Below are 15,832 nucleotides of genomic sequence, written 5' to 3' on the forward strand. Positions count from 1 at the left end.
AATGAAATTCACCTGCTCCGGACGATGCGGTTCTTCCCTTCTTCGCGGCCGGATCTCTTTTCTTCGGCCCGGCGGATGTGCCCGGCGCATGCGCGCGGCACGCCGCCGGCTTGCCGAGCACATCCGCCAGGCCGAAGAAGGAAGATCCGCATCGTCCGGAGCAGGTGAGTTATTCTGATTTTTAGGCCTCATATCCGCGGGGCAGGAGGGACCCGCTACGGATTCTACATGAGGAATCCGTAGCGGGCCTGATTTTCCCCGTGCACATGAGGCCTAAATTGTAATCACATGTGAGATACCAAAGTCTACATGGTTGGTTCACCATGTAGTAGTTTTATCCCATGATGGTAACAAACAGCCTGATGCTAACAGCAAGCAACTTACGTTCTTCTTTCCTAGTTTTTGGCACTCTGTAGTCCAGTTAGTGCCTTCTTCCTTACTAGGCAGCTATCTGCACAGAAACGTGTTGGAGTGCCGAACATAGATTTTGCCCATTGACAGGGCTAAATCTATGTATGGATTCGTAGCAAAATAGCTGTGGACTTCAGGAGTAGTTTTACCGGAGGAATGTGCATAGAAAGTTCTGCGTCGGATGCCACCCTGTCAACATACAATTAGGATGATCTTACATGTGGCAGATTTTCTGTCCCTGTGCCACAAACTGCAGTTCTCCCCTCTATTAAAAGTGGAAGGATACAACTACATGATGGAGTTTTTCATTTGTAGAAAATAGGTGGCCATGTTATTTTTATTTATAGGAAGGAGATCATCATATTATTTTATTTATACGGAAGAGGTATCCTTTCCCCCCAAATATGGCCAGATATCAGCATATGTAAATATTACAGACATCATGTGTAAAATGTAATCCTTATTTTATCAATGGTGCATTCAGTGTTCAGTCACTGTTACAAATGAATGAGTGCTGTAATTCCATCATTCACAGAACTCTTTCGACTATAACACTGACAGCCGAGCAAGCTGATACACTGCCAGAGCAGAGAAGCCTGGTCAGCTTGTCTGCGCATACTCGGCTAGTCCATCTGGTAGAAAGAATGTGCATGCGCATTTTTTCTATGCACACATCAAAAGCAGGAACACTGCTCACATGAAAATAAGCAGTGCGTATGCTCAAGCAGGATGATAAGAACTACTGGATGTTGGCTCCAGTAGCAATGGAGAATGCACAAATAATTAGGATGGGGTCAGAACGGGGAAAATGGCTCAAGAATGTAAAGAAATGTAAAAAGACATGTATTTGATTACTCGCTCGTCTTGACACAAAAAGAAAACAAAAACACCACTGACATATTGGTACTACCCCTGTGAACACAGTTATTAGCGTGGAACGACAGTCTGCAGCGCCATTAGCTCCCGTAAAAAAAGAGAAACATATGGAATAATAATAAGGGAAACTGACAACGTTTTTGAAAACCCATTGAAAAGAATGGGGGAAAAGATGGAAACGTTAATTATGTTGGAAAGCCACAATGCAAGTGTGAACCCACCCTTAGTCAAAACTGTATGCATTATCAAAGCGTCTAAAGGCAATTTTAGCCCGCCATATTGTACATGCATGTGTAAATATGCGTATGCAGCTGAAGAAAAAAAAAGTGACTTACTCAAATTCCTCTCTAGAACCCCCAGCTTCTATTAAACATGGAAAGTGATATGTTCTATTGCACTTTTTGACAGTACAGCCAACAGTTGCTCCTGATTTCCTGCATTTATTACATCGCTGCAAATAAAAACAATTTATATGCATTATAAATAACATGAAAAACAATTATTTTCGAATAAAAGGAGTTTGACCACTTTAGTTACCTTGTAAGTAAAAGCAACAGCAAGGTTGCTAATACGATTTTAATTTAACCCCTTAGTGACCAAACTTGTTTGCACCTTAACGACCTTGGAAATCTGACAGGTGTCATTTTTAACATAGAATAACTCTGTAAAGGTTTTGCATATCCAAGTGATTCTGACATTGTTTTTTCGCCAAATATTGTACTTCAGTTAGGTGGTGAAAATAGACTGATAGAATTTGTGTATATTTATTACAAGCGCCAAAATTGGGAACATTTTGGGGAAAAAAATTGTAATTTTTTTTACATTTTCAACAATATCTCAAATATGTGCAAACAGACTGTACACATTGTTAAAATATATCTTTCCATCTGTTTACTTTTTATTCTGGACGCACATTGGAAAAACGTCAGTTTTTTAAAGCATTTAGGAGATGTACAAATTTAATATTCATTATTAACATTTTGAGGAACATTTTGTTTTCCTGCACTGCCATCTTGTGAACCAGACATTGGTTACCTCCTGGACCACACTACCCTCCCGTAAGTAGTTACAACACGATATTTAAGTCCTGCACTAAATTCGTGACACTACTGAAGGCTCACAGGGCTGCCATGTGTAGATGCCTATCAAACCCTACATTAAAAAATGTTATATACTTCAATACCTAAGTATTGCAGTATATCGTAAAAGCAATCAAATGAGAGCAAGTTCAAGTCCACTGTGGGAACTAAAGAATAGTTTAAAAAACATCTAATTAATTTTTTTTTTTAATAGTAAAAGAAAATTATAAAATTTAAAAATTCAACCCCCCCCTTTTTTCCTTATAGGAATCTAAAAAACTAAGAAAACCCACATATTTGTCATCGCTGTGTATATAAAAGTCCAAACTATTAAAATATTGGAATATTCCTAGAATGTTAACAAAAAGTGATCAAAAAGACGCATGTATCCCCAAATGGTAATAATAAACCCTACAGCTCACCCCACACAAACAGAGCCCTTACATGGCCCAATCCACAACAAATTAAGGGTCTCAAAATAAGACAACAAAAAGCATTCTTTTTCTAGTCGTATTCTGAGACCCTTAACTTCTGATGCATGTGCGTGTCCCTGTACATCAGTCCGGGTCGCACAACCTCCAGCAGCTTGTCGAAGATGGACACAGACACACGACTGAAAGCTATAAACTTCTTCGAATGCTGATGCAAACTGCAGTAGAGGCTTGGAAAATGGCCTTTAGAGCCTTGCTGTGTCACCAGAGGATGAACCCAGAACCTCTGCTTCTTCCTTCTGGGTTCTTCCTCCAGCATCGGACAGGGCAGTACATTAGAAGAAGCCACAACCCCGGCCAGCAGCACGTCATCCTGAAAGACCACAGCTGGCACTAAACCAAGCTCAAGGCCCCTGTGCGCTCATCTGACCGTTTCTTGTTGGTTGGCTCAGTTCTGGCAATTATCAGCTGTCTTGGCTGTGTTTATAACTGTGCTGAAAACGCAGTCAAACGCTGTGACAAATGCATGTCATGCGTGAGAGTGGTCTTACTGGAGTGAAATGATAAAAAACGAAGTTCCGCCATCTTGGGGGTGGGTTTGGGATTTCTATGGTGTGATAACTTTATACTATGGGTCAGTGCCATTACAATGATACCTAATTCATATAGTTTGTTTTTGCTATACAACTTTTATTTTTTTCCCAAAGCCAATTTAAATTTAAATTATTTTTCCATTGACATAGTTGTGTGAGGGCTCATTTTTTGCGGGACATCCTGTAGTTTCTGTTGGTAGCATTTTGGAGTACATACGACCTTTTGATCGCTTTTTCTTACATTTTTTTTCTTGGAAAAATTTTCTTCAAAAACTTTTTGAAATGACGTAATGGCCAAACAAAAAGGGGATAAAATACGGAATGCCTAAGGGATGGTATAGGACTTTATCTGTCTGGAGTGACCATTTTCAAAAAGAGTGGTACAAGATGCAACAGATAAATACTGTGCAGACTTGATCACCCGAAAAAATACCACTCTAATTGTGACACTGCCTTGGTACCAAATATGACACCCACTGCATGTGTGCTACAAGGAAGCAATTAAATCTATTTGGTTCTATTTCAGAATATATTCTCGTATTCTGTTCTCTCGTTTTCTGTACGTTCTACGCATTTCGTCACGACATGCGACTCATCAGGAACCATCAAAAGTTGTGTTTACAGAACCAATTATAACAGACTAATGACAGCATTCAGAAAGAATGAATGCCAAATTTTTCCCTAGAGGGAGAAAGACACTTAAAACTGGAATAGGCTGTTTGATAAAATACAGCCAATGTTATAGATAAATCCAGAGAGAGAGCATCTCAAAGCTGGTCTGTCCTAAGCTGAGATTTATGTTTCAACGGTTTTTATTGAAATAAAATCTTAAGATTGGCAACACTCTGCCGCAATTTCCCCACGCAGGGGGATAAAGTTTTGGCATTACAGTACAGAGTCTTTGGCCTGTTTTTAACTTATATAATGTAAATAACACATAACAGAACTAAAATATTTATTCAGTTTGCGAGGATAGGGTTACATCATGGTATTATGAGTCTCACATGTTTTTGTTAGAATGGTGGGGGGGTGGGGGGTAGGGGGGTAGGGGGGTGGGGGGGGGGTAAAACAGATCTTGATGTCCTCCCGCTCTGGCCGTGACTAAGAGATTAATTATTTTTTATTAGAAGTCTTTGCCACCTTCATAGTGGATATTTTTAGATTAGTGGGTATAAATAGATGGAGCTAGCAGGATCTTCCACTTATGTCCTCATGTGGTTGTATAGATTAGGGATGTTGATGTGCGTTATCCAGGGATTCCATATCTTCTCGAATTGGGGGGTTGTGTCTTGCCGGATGGCCACAAGCTTTTCGTTTACAAAAATCTTATTTATTCGTGTTATGCAGGCTTCGAAGGGTAGTGTAGGTTTTCTCCATTGTTGTGCTATTAGTATGCGAGCTGCCATAGTTATATGTTGGAGTAATTTGAATGGCGGGTTGCGCATTCCTGTGGGTTTATTTCCCAGTAATAGGATGAATGGGTCTAGTCCAATATCTGTCCCTGTTACTGAAGCTATGAGATGGGAGACTCTTTTCCAGAAGTCTTGGGCCTTTGGGCATGACCACCATATGTGTTTATGCGAACCCGTGTCATTGCATCCTCTAAAGCATAATTGTGAGACATCTGGGTATATGTTGTGTAGTCTTTCGGGTACTAGGTACGCTCTGTGTAGTACCTTTAGGGAGGTCTCGGTTAATGATATTTGCCAGCTATTCTTGCTGAGGGTTTCACAACAATGGTGCCAGCGGGCTAATGACAAAGTTGTGTTAAAATCAGTTTCCCACTGTAGCATGCAAAGCAGCTTATGATCTGATAGTGTGTTGTTTAACATAGCATAAAAGTGAGACAAGGTTCCCGGGTGGGTGGGGCAAAACTTACATATGGCTTCCATCCGATTTAATTCTATCTTTGTTGATAGCTTTAGTTTTGAGGTCCAAAAGTGGAAGATCTGCGCTTTCCTCCACCACTCGCTAGGTGGTGGGTTGTAGTGGCTGTTAAAAGTGGACATCGATATCAGTTTGCCATGGATCAGAAAGTCATGTAAAGTACTCAGATTGTTTGCTTTCCACCATATGAATTGAGACTCTTCTAGCCCGGGTGGGAAGTCTGGGTTATGGCACAAAGGTGTCAATGGTGATGGGGTAGCGGGTACGTTTATTTTAAATCTAGTTTGTCTCCACAATAGTATGGAGAAGAAGGTATATGGAGAGTTGGTTTTTAGATTAGGTGGGAGGGGGACTTTTGTCCACAGTAGTGATGGCCAGGTATATGGTTTAAATTTGGTTTCTTCTATGGTGGTCCATAGTGGCGATTGGGAGCCTGCGTATACGGGCGGTATTTGGGCTAGTCTTGCGGCCTTATAGTATTTTATAATACAGGGTACTGACAATCCCCCGTGTTTCTTATGGAGATGCATTATGGGTTTGGATATTCTGGGGCGTTTGTGTGCCCAGATGAATGAGGATATTTTCTTTTGAAAGGAGCGTAGTTCTGGGGTTGGGACTGGTATGGGGAGGGCTCTAAAGAGATATAGCAACTTTGGAAGTAGAGTCATTTTAATGCTGTGGATGCGACCGATCCACGATAAGAGTGGGTTTTCCCATCTCACCATGTCGAGAGTTAGTTGTCTGAAGAGTGGGACGTAGTTCCATTTGTGTAATGTATCGAGTGAGTTAGTGAGCTTTATCCCTAGGTATGATATGTAGTGTTTTTGAGTTTTAAATTGGAAATTTATTTCGATTAGTTTTTGTATATTTGGCGGTGTGTTGCAATAGAGGATTTCAGACTTAGACTGGTTTATGTTGAGTCCCGAAACACTGCTAAATTTTTCTAGTATCCTCCCCAAATTTGGGAGTGAGGTTAATGGGTTGGTTATAGTAAGGAGCAGGTTGTCGGCAAAGAGACTGAGTTTGTTGTTAGTATCACCAATCCGTATTCCTTTGATATTAATGTGACTTCGAATGGCAATTGCTAGGGGTTCTATTGCGAGGGCAAATAGGGCTGGTGATAGGGGGCATCCCTGACGTGTTCCTCTCAGAATATGGACTGGGGAGGGGTGGGATGAGGGAATTTTAAGGTAAGCTGTCCTAAGCTGAGATTTAAAGAGATTTAGATTCAGCCTAGCTAATGTTTGCTACAGTGTTAGATGTGCAGGTAGCTGATGATAGATTTGCTAGACCTAAAATCCTAGGCCCATAGATATAAATAATAAACAAAGGACGCAGCAGAGTATCCAGCCCAGATGGTAGGCTGGAGAGCTATGAGAAACCAGCTAAGGTGCCTATGTTATATAGCCTATTCATGGCCCCTCCTCACCCAGGGTGGATATTCTGCTAACCAATCATGTTCCATGTTGTGTCAGTGGGTGGAACTCACAAGGCCGTCCCTGATAGTAATCACATGAACTGTAAGAAGATTCACAAGAGGAGCTAAAATGATAGTCACCCCAAGGGGGACTATATAAAGAGTATAAATATCCCGTAGAGAATGCAGCTGCAAATGCCATGCACAATTGCTGCAAAACAGGATAATAACACCAGCATTAGACCAGCAACTGTGTAGGAGAGGTGGTCATGTGATGGTCACCTGACCAGGTAACCTAGCATGTGATGGTCACCTGACTGGGTAACTTAGCAACAGGATGCCAGTAACTGTGGAGAAGTGGTCATTTGATGGTCACCTGATCGCTTAACCTAGCAACAGGATGCCAATACATGAATAGAGACCTGCATGGTTAGTGATGACTCTCCACCACTGCAGAGCTCATGATAATATCACAACAGGCGACACAGTGATGTTAAATACGTGACATAGTGATGTTTGCTCAAATAAATAGCGGAGTGACATCGCGAAACATCCCCATAGGTGGCACGGGCTTGCATGGAGAGCTACCCAGTAATAGCATTAAAGTACCACCAGAGCGACGGGACAACAAGATACGCCATGCGCTTAATAGTTCATATTAGGATCTTCAAAATAAATGTGAATGAAAAGTAGTATGCTTGTGTGTGGGATGAATGCCTTGTCTAGAGTAAAATTAATCCCTAACAACAGTAATGGAAGTCCCATATACCTGAGGTGATAACTGAAGTAGTAATGGGAGAGAAATCAACACTTTCCATAATACGCAAAGAAATGGTTATTGATAAATAAATAAATAAATAATGATGATTAGAAATGGTGAGGACAATACAGATGAATTATATATAATCAAAATTGATGAAGGTGGATACCAATGGTGCAATAGACTTGGCTCAATACAGACAGTGAGGGGGAAAAAAGGCCCTTTAAAAGGTATTAAAGTGCAGTAAACCAGGGAGGGATGACAGGAAGATGAGTTTAAAGAAAGCTATTGAAAGACAAGGCCCCTTGGTTGTAGGGAATCAATCCTATAGATCCATTGTGCTTCCTTTTGAAGAACACGCTTGTCTACATCTCCTCTCCTCCCTTGGGAACGAATGGTTTAGACACCTTGAAATCTCAAGTTAAGTTCATTCTCTTTGTGACAGAGATGCATGTGGTCAGCAAGGGGTGTGTGTTTGCCCCTCCTGATATTTTCCACATGTGCAAGAATGCGCCTTCTAAATTGCTGCGTGGTCTTGCCAATATAATTTTTTGGGCAAGGGCAGGATGCAATGTACACAAGGTTTGATGATCTGCAATTGATGAACTCACGAATTTTGAAAGTATCCCTTGTATGGCCACTTTGAAATGAATCGCCTTTCTGGATAAATCTACAAGCAAGGCAATCATCGCACGGAAAAGTCTCATTTGGTCTTGAGGCCCCAAGCCATGTATGACTTTCCGGGCTTGGACCTAAATGGCTCTTGACTAGAGATGAGCGAGCACCAAAATGCTCGGGTGCTCGTTACTCGGGACGAAATTTTCGCGATGCTCGAGGGTTCGTTTTGAGTAACGAACCCCATTGAAGTCAATTGGCGACTCGAGCACTTTTGTATATCGCCGATGCTCGCTAAGGTTTTCATTTGTGAAAATCTGGACAATTTAAGAAAGTGATGGGAACGACACAGCAACGGATAGGGCAGGCGAGGGGCTACATGTTGGGCTGCATCTCAAGTTCCCAGGTCCCACTATTAAGCCACAATAGCGGCAAGAGTGGGCCCCCCCCTCCCAACAACTTTTACTTCTGAAAAGCCCTCATTAGCAATGCATACCTTAGCTAAGCACCACACTACCTCCAACAAAGCACAATCACTGCCTGCATGACACTCCGCTGCCACTTCTCCTGGGTTACAGGCTGCCCAACCCCCCCCCCCCCCCCGCACGACGCAGTGTCCACAGCGCACACCAAAGTGTCCCTGCGCAGCCTTTAGCTGCACTCATGCCACACCACCCTCATGTCTATTTATAAGTGCCTCTGCCATGAGGAGGAACCGCAGGCACACACTGCAGAGGGTTGGCACGGCTAGGCAGCGACCCTCTTTAAAAGGGGCGGGGCGATAGCCCACAATGCTGTACAGAGGCAATGAGAAATATAATCCTGTGCCACTGCCATCAGGAGCTGCACACGTGGGCATAGCAATGGGGAACCTATGTGCCACACACTATTCATTCTGTCAAGGTGTCTGCATGCCCCAGTCAGACCGCGTTTTTTTATAAATAGTCACAGGCAGGTACAACTCCGCAATGGGAATTCCGTGTGCACCCACAGCATGGGTGGCTCCCTGGAACCCACTGGCTGTACATAAATGTATCCCATTGCAGTGCCCATCACAGCTGAGGTAACGTCCGATTAAATGCAGGTAGTCTTCGGCCCACACTGCATGCCCCAGTCAGACTGGGGTTCTTTAGAAGTGTACACATGGAGTTACAACTCCGTGTGGACCGACAGCATGGGTGGGTGCCAGGAACCCACCGGCGGTACATAAATATATCCCATTGCATTGCCCATCACAGCTGAGGTAATGTCATGTTTAATGCAGGTGGGCTTCGGCCCACACTGCATGCCCCAGTCAGACTGGGGTTCTTTAGAAGTAGACACATGCAGTTACAACTCCCTGTGGACCCACAGCATGGGTGGGTGCCAGGAAGCCACCGGCGGTACATAAATATATCCCATTGCAGTGCCCAGCACAGCTGAGGTAATGTCATGTTTAATGCAGGTGGGCTTCGGCCCACACTGCATGCCCCAGTCAGACTGGGGTTCTTTAGAAGTAGACACATGCAGTTACAACTCCCTGTGGACCCACAGCATAGGTGGCTCCCTGGAACCCACCGGCGGTACATAAATATATCCCATTGCAGTGCCCATCACAGCTGATGTAACGTCAGCTTTAATGCAGGTGAGCAAAAAATTAATTGGATTACACTGTAGGCGAGGGCCCCAAAAAATTGGTGTACCAACAGTACTAATGTACCTCAGAAAAATTGCCCATGCCCAACCAAGAGGGCAGGTGAAACCCATTAATCGCTTTGGTTAATGTGGCTTAATTGGTAACTAGGCCTGGAGGCAGCCCAGTTAAAATAAAAATTGGTTCAGGTGAAAGTTTCAACGCTTTAATGAGCATTGAAACGTATAAAAATTGTTTACAAAAATTATATGACTGAGCCTTGTGGGCCTAAGAAAAATTGCCCGTTCGGCATGATTACGTGAGGTTTCAGGAGGAGGAACAGGAGGAGGAGGATGAATAGAATACACAGATTGATGAAGCAAAAATGTCCCCGTTTTTGATGGTGATAGAGAACAATGCTTCTATCCGCGGGTGCAGCGTACGTATTGCTTAGGTATCGCTGCTGTCCGCTGGTGGAGAAGAGAAGTCTGGGGAAATCCAGGCTTTGTTCATCTTGATGAGTGTAAGCCTGTCGGCACTGTCGGTTGACAGGCGGGTACGCTTATCTGTGATGATTCCCCCAGCCGCACTAAACACCCTCTCTGACAAGACGCTAGCCGCAGGACAAGCAAGCACCTCCAGGGCATACAGCGCGAGTTCAGGCCACGTGTCCAGCTTCGACACCCAGTAGTTGTAGGGGGCAGAGGCGTCACCGAGGACGGTCGTGCGATCGGCTACGTACTCCTTCACCATCCTTTTACAGTGCTCCCACCAACTCAGCCTTGACTGGGGAGCGGTGACACAGTCTTGCTGGGAAGCCATAAAGCTGGCAAAAGCCTTGGAGAATGTTCCCCTGCCTGTGCTGTACATGCTGCCTGATCTCTGTGCCTCCCCTGCTACCTGGCCCTCGGAACTGCACCTTCTGCCACTAGCGCTGTCGGATGGGAATGTTACCATCAGTTTGTCCGCCAGGGTCCTGTGGTATAGCATCACTCTCGAACCCCTCTCCTCTTCGGGTATGAGAGTGGAAAGGTTCTCCTTATACCGTGGGTCGAGCAGTGTGTACACCCAGTAATCCGTAGTGGCCAGAATGCGTGTAACGCGAGGGTCTCGAGAAAGGCATCCTAACATGAAGTCAGCCATGTGTGCCAGGGTACCTGTACGCAACACATGGCTGTCCTCACTAGGAAGGTCACTTTCAGGATCCTCCTCCTCCTCCGGCCATACACGCTGAAAGGATGACAGGCAAGCAGCATGGGTACCCTCAGCAGTGGGCCAAGCTGTCTCTTCCCCCTCCTCCTCATGCTCCTCCCCCTCCTCCTCAACGCACTGAGATATAGACATGAGGGTGCTCTGACTATCCAGCGACATACTGTCTTCCCCCGCCTCCGTTTCCAAGCGCAAAGCGTCTGCCTTTATGCTTTGCAGGGAACATTTCAAGAGGCATAGCAGAGGAATGGTGACGCTAATGATTGCAGCATCCCCGCTCACCATCTGGGTAGACTCCTCAAAGTTTCCAAGGACCTGGCAGATGGCTGCCAACCAGGCCCACTCTTCTGTAAAGAATTGAGGAGGCTGACTCCCACTACGCCGCCCATGTTGGAGTTGGTATTCCACTATAGCTCTACGCTGCTCATAGAGTCTGGCCAACATGTGGAGCTTAGAGTTCCACCGTGTGGGCACGTCGCACAGCAGTCGGTGCACTGGCAGATTAAACCGATGTTGCAGGGTCCGCAGGGTGGCAGCGTCCGTCTTGGACTTGCGGAAATGTGCGCTGACCCGGCGCACCTTTCCGAGCAGGTATGACAAGTGTGGGTAGCTTTTCAGAAAGCGCTGAACCACCAAATTAAAGACATGGGCCAGGCATGGCACGTGCGTGAGGCTGCCGAGCTGCAGAGCCGCCACCAGGTTACGGCCGTTGTCACACACGACCATGCCCGGTTGGAGGCTCAGCGGCGCAAGCCAGCGGTCGGTCTGCTCTGTCAGACCCTGCAGCAGTTCGTGGGCCGTGTGCCTCTTCTCTCCTAAGCTGAGTAGTTTCAGCACGGCCTGCTGACGCTTGCCCACCACTGTGCTGCCACGCCGCGCTACACCGACTGCTGGTGACGTGCTGCTGCTGCTGACACATCTTGATTGCGAGACAGAGGTTGCGTTGGAGGAGGAGGAGGGTGGTTTAGTGGAGGAAGCATACACCTCCGCAGATACCAGCACCGAGCTGGGGCCCGCAATTCTGGGGGTGGGTAGGACGTGAGCGGTCCCAGGCTCTGACTCTGTCCCAGACTCCACTAAATTCACCCAATGTGCCGTCAGGGAGATATAGTGGCCCTGCCCGCCTGTGCTTGTCCACGTGTCCGTTGTTAAGTGGACCTTGGCAGTAACCGCGTTGGTGAGGGCGCGTACAATGTTGCGGGAGACGTGGTCGTGCAGGGCTGGGACGGCACATCGGGAAAAGTAGTGCCGACTGGGAACCGTGTAGCGTGGGGCCGCCGCCGCCATCATGCTTTTGAAAGCCTCCGTTTCCACAAGCCTATACGGCAGCATCTCCAGGCTGATCAATTTGGCTATGTGCACGTTTATTGCTTGAGCGTGCGGGTGCGTGGCGTTGTACTTGCGCTTGAGCTCAAACAGTTGCGCTAGCGACGTCTGGACGCTGCGCTGAGAGACATTGCTGGATGGGGCCGAGGACAGCGGAGGTGAGGGTGTGGGTGCAGGCCGGTAGGCACTCATGCCTGTGTCCTAAGAGGGGGGTTGGATCTCAGTGGCAGGTTGGGGCACAGGGGGAGAGGCAGTGGTGCAAACCGGAGGCGGTGAATGGCCTTCGTCCCACCTTGTGGGGTGCTTGGCCATCATATGCCTGCGCATGCTGGTGGTGGTGGCTCCCCAGCTGATCTTGGCGCGACAAAAGTTGCACACCACTGTTCGTCGGTCGTTAGGCGTCTCTGTGAAAAACTGCCACACCTTAAAGCACCTTGGCCTCTGCAGGGTGGCATGGCGCGAGGGGGCGCTTTGGGAAACAGTTGGTGGATTATTCGGTCTGGCCCTGCCTCTACCCCTGGCCACCGCACTGGCTCGGCCTGTGCCCACACACCCTGACTTGGGCCTCCACGTCCTCGCCCGCATCCACGTCCTCTAGGCCTACCCCTACCCCTCAGCATGCTGTATTACCAGTAGTGCAGAAACAGAACGCTGTAATTAAATGTGCCGCTTATTGGCCTGTGGTTGGAGGCTGACTTCGCTTACAGAACGCACAGCAGAGGCAGGAAAGAATTTTGCGCAAGCCTGCTGTAACACTTAGCTGGCTGCGTATGAATTAGGACAACTACCCCCAGCAGAGACCCAGTACACTTGTGGACAGGAATACAGTGGTGATGTAAGAGGCAACACAGAGGCAGGAAAGAATTTTGCGCAAGCCTGCTGTAACACTTAGCTGGCTGCGTATGAATTAGGACAACTACCCCCAGCAGAGACCCTGTACACTTGTGGACAGGAATACAGCGGTGATGTAAGAGGCAACACAGAGGCAGGAAAGAATTTTGCGCAAGCCTGCTGTAACACTTAGCTGGCTGCGTATGAATTAGGACAACTACCCCCAGCAGAGACCCAGTACACTTGTGGACAGGAAAACAGCGGTGATGTGAGAGGCAACACAGAGGCAGGAAAGAATTTTGCGCAAGCCTGCTGTAACACTTAGCTGGCTGCGTATGAATTAGGACAACTACCCCCAGCAGAGACCCAGTACACAGAGGACGGTCACAGGCAGCCCAAATAGATTTTTTTTCCCAAATGTTTTTGGAAAGGCCCACTGCCTATATACACTAAGTATGTCTTCTGTCCCTGCCTCACCACTACTGGCCCTGGACAATGTAAAATTACTGCAGGACGCAATGCTCTGCACGGCCGATATACAAAAAAAAAAAAAAAGTGCAACACTGCAAAAAGCAGCCTCCACACTACTGCACACGGTTAGATGTGGCCCTAAGAAGGACCGTTGGGGTTCTTGAAGCCTAAAATAACTCCTAACGCTCTCCCTATAGCAGCTCCGGCACCAGCAGCACTGTCCCTGAACTATGCCAGAATGCATCTCTGGCGAGCCGCAGGTGGGGCCGATTTATATACTCGGGTGACACCTGATCTCGCCAGCCACTCACTGCAGGGGGGTGGTATAGGGCTTGAACGTCGCAGGGGGGAGTTGTAATGCCTTCCCTGTCTTTCTATTGGCCAGAAAAGCGCGCTAACGTCTCAGAGATGAAAGTGAAAGTAACTCGAACATCGCGTGGTACTCGCCTCGAGTAACGAGCATCTCGAACACGCTAATACTCGAACGAGTATCAAGCTCGGACAAGTACGTTCGCTCATCTCTACTCTTGACCAACCGATCTCTAAGATTACGATCCCTTCTGAAAGTTATCAGTGGGTTGTCGGGGATCAAATCCTTGAGGTCATTATCCTGTTGAAGGATATGCCAGTACTTCTTCAATATGTGGTACACCATCGTCAAAGGTCCCTATTATCAGTAGGGAGTTGTCTGTTTCCTTGGTCTTCAATGCCAAGAGATCCGTTCTGTTTTGTGTCAGTGAAAACTGGAAGGACTGTTCGAGAATCTCATCAGGGTAACCTCTCTCTAAAAATCTCTATCAATTTAATGCTTTCTTGCAGAAAGTCGGATTCGAAGGAACAGTTTCTGTGTAACCACAGAAACTGACCTTTCGGTATACCCCTTCGCATGAGAGGTGATGTGCACTTAACCAGGCTAAAAAACTGTTGGCCACTGTGGTCTTTCTGTAGAGCGTTGTGAAGAGTTGACCCAGGGGAGTTTTGGAGATTCGAATGTCAAGGAAGGCGATCGATTGATCTTGAATTTCTGATGTAACCTTTAAGTTGATAGTATTAGAGTTAAGATGGCGTACAAAATCATCAAATTCAACTTTGGTCCTTGTCCAGAATAAGAAAACATCATCTATGTAACGATGCCACGCCAAGATGTTTTGGTGTGGTCCAGGTTGCTCTCAGTAAATACCAGATGTTCCTCCCACCAGCCCAGGAACAAGTTACCATACAATGGCGCAGCTGGGCTCCCCATCGCGGTGCCCCATATCTGGTGGAAGAGTTTACCATCAAATAGGAAGTAGTTGCAGGTAAGTACCAGGGTCAATAGGTCTACAATGAATTGGTTATGTCTAGCAAAACCATTGCCTCTTTGCTGCAAGAAATATTTCACTGCATTGAGGCCGACCTCATCTGGAATTGAGCTATATAAAACGACTCAATATCTAAAGATGCTAAGAAGACACTGGATTCCACCTGTATTGCTTCTATCTGGCGCAGGACATCCAAGGTGTCATTAACGAAAGATGGTAAAGACTGGACAAAGGGACACAGAATTTTGTCCATGTAAGTACCGAAGTTTTGCGTCAGATTATCAACGCCAGAAACAATCGGCCTTCCTTTTAGAGGGTAAAGCCCCTTATGTATTTTGGGCAAGGAATAAAAGGTTGAGATCCTGGGGTGCTCAGGAAATAGAAAGTCAAATTTTTCTTGACTTATGCACTTATGCTCTTTTGCTGCTTCTAGAAGTAATTTGACTGATCTTTGGAAGGCATTAGTGGAATCACAGGGAAGTCTCTGACACATGTCTACATATTTTTGTTTGGACATGACTACCACATTGCCACCCTTGTCTGAAGCCTTAATGACTAGTTCTGAATTGGTCTCAAGGCTTTAAATAGCCCTGTTTTTGTCTGGTAAAAGATTTCCACGCCTACGTCTAGGGTCTGGGGCATTCTTAATTTCGTCCACGATAATTCTTTTCAAAAATATCAATGAAGGGTGATTGCCCTTGAGAAGGGTTTTTCTTACTAGTAGATTTGAGATCTGTGAAAGATCCCTCTCCTAACTGGTAAGCATTATCCCTTTCAAGGGACTCCAGGTCCCTCAGACCTGGCATGTGCGCAACATCCAGACCCAGAGAGAACGCAGTGTTCTTATCGATATTGGCAAAAAACCTTTTCCACCCGAGGTTCCTCAGAAAGAGGGACATGTCCTTTGTCAAGGCAAACCTATTGAAACTGCTAGCCGGGACGAAGCACAAGCCCCTCTCCAAGACTGCAATCTCCCCCAGTTAACAAAGTATGGCTAGATAGATTGATGACTC

At 46.1% G+C, this 15,832-nt stretch overlaps 1 protein-coding gene across 1 annotated transcript in view; it reads right to left on the bottom strand.

Annotated features, from left to right (window-relative positions):
- Positions 1-15,832, bottom strand: part of PHF11 (PHD finger protein 11) — a 61,424-nt gene that overhangs the window by 25,805 nt on the left and 19,787 nt on the right. Inside the window, exon 3 of the mRNA XM_066588986.1 lies at positions 1,623-1,738. Coding sequence (XP_066445083.1) covers positions 1,623-1,738 — 116 coding nt within the window. The remainder of the gene's footprint in view (positions 1-1,622; positions 1,739-15,832) is intronic.

This window comes from Eleutherodactylus coqui, chromosome 1, assembly GCF_035609145.1.
Source record: "Eleutherodactylus coqui strain aEleCoq1 chromosome 1, aEleCoq1.hap1, whole genome shotgun sequence".
Taxonomy (NCBI): Eukaryota; Metazoa; Chordata; class Amphibia; order Anura; family Eleutherodactylidae; genus Eleutherodactylus; species Eleutherodactylus coqui.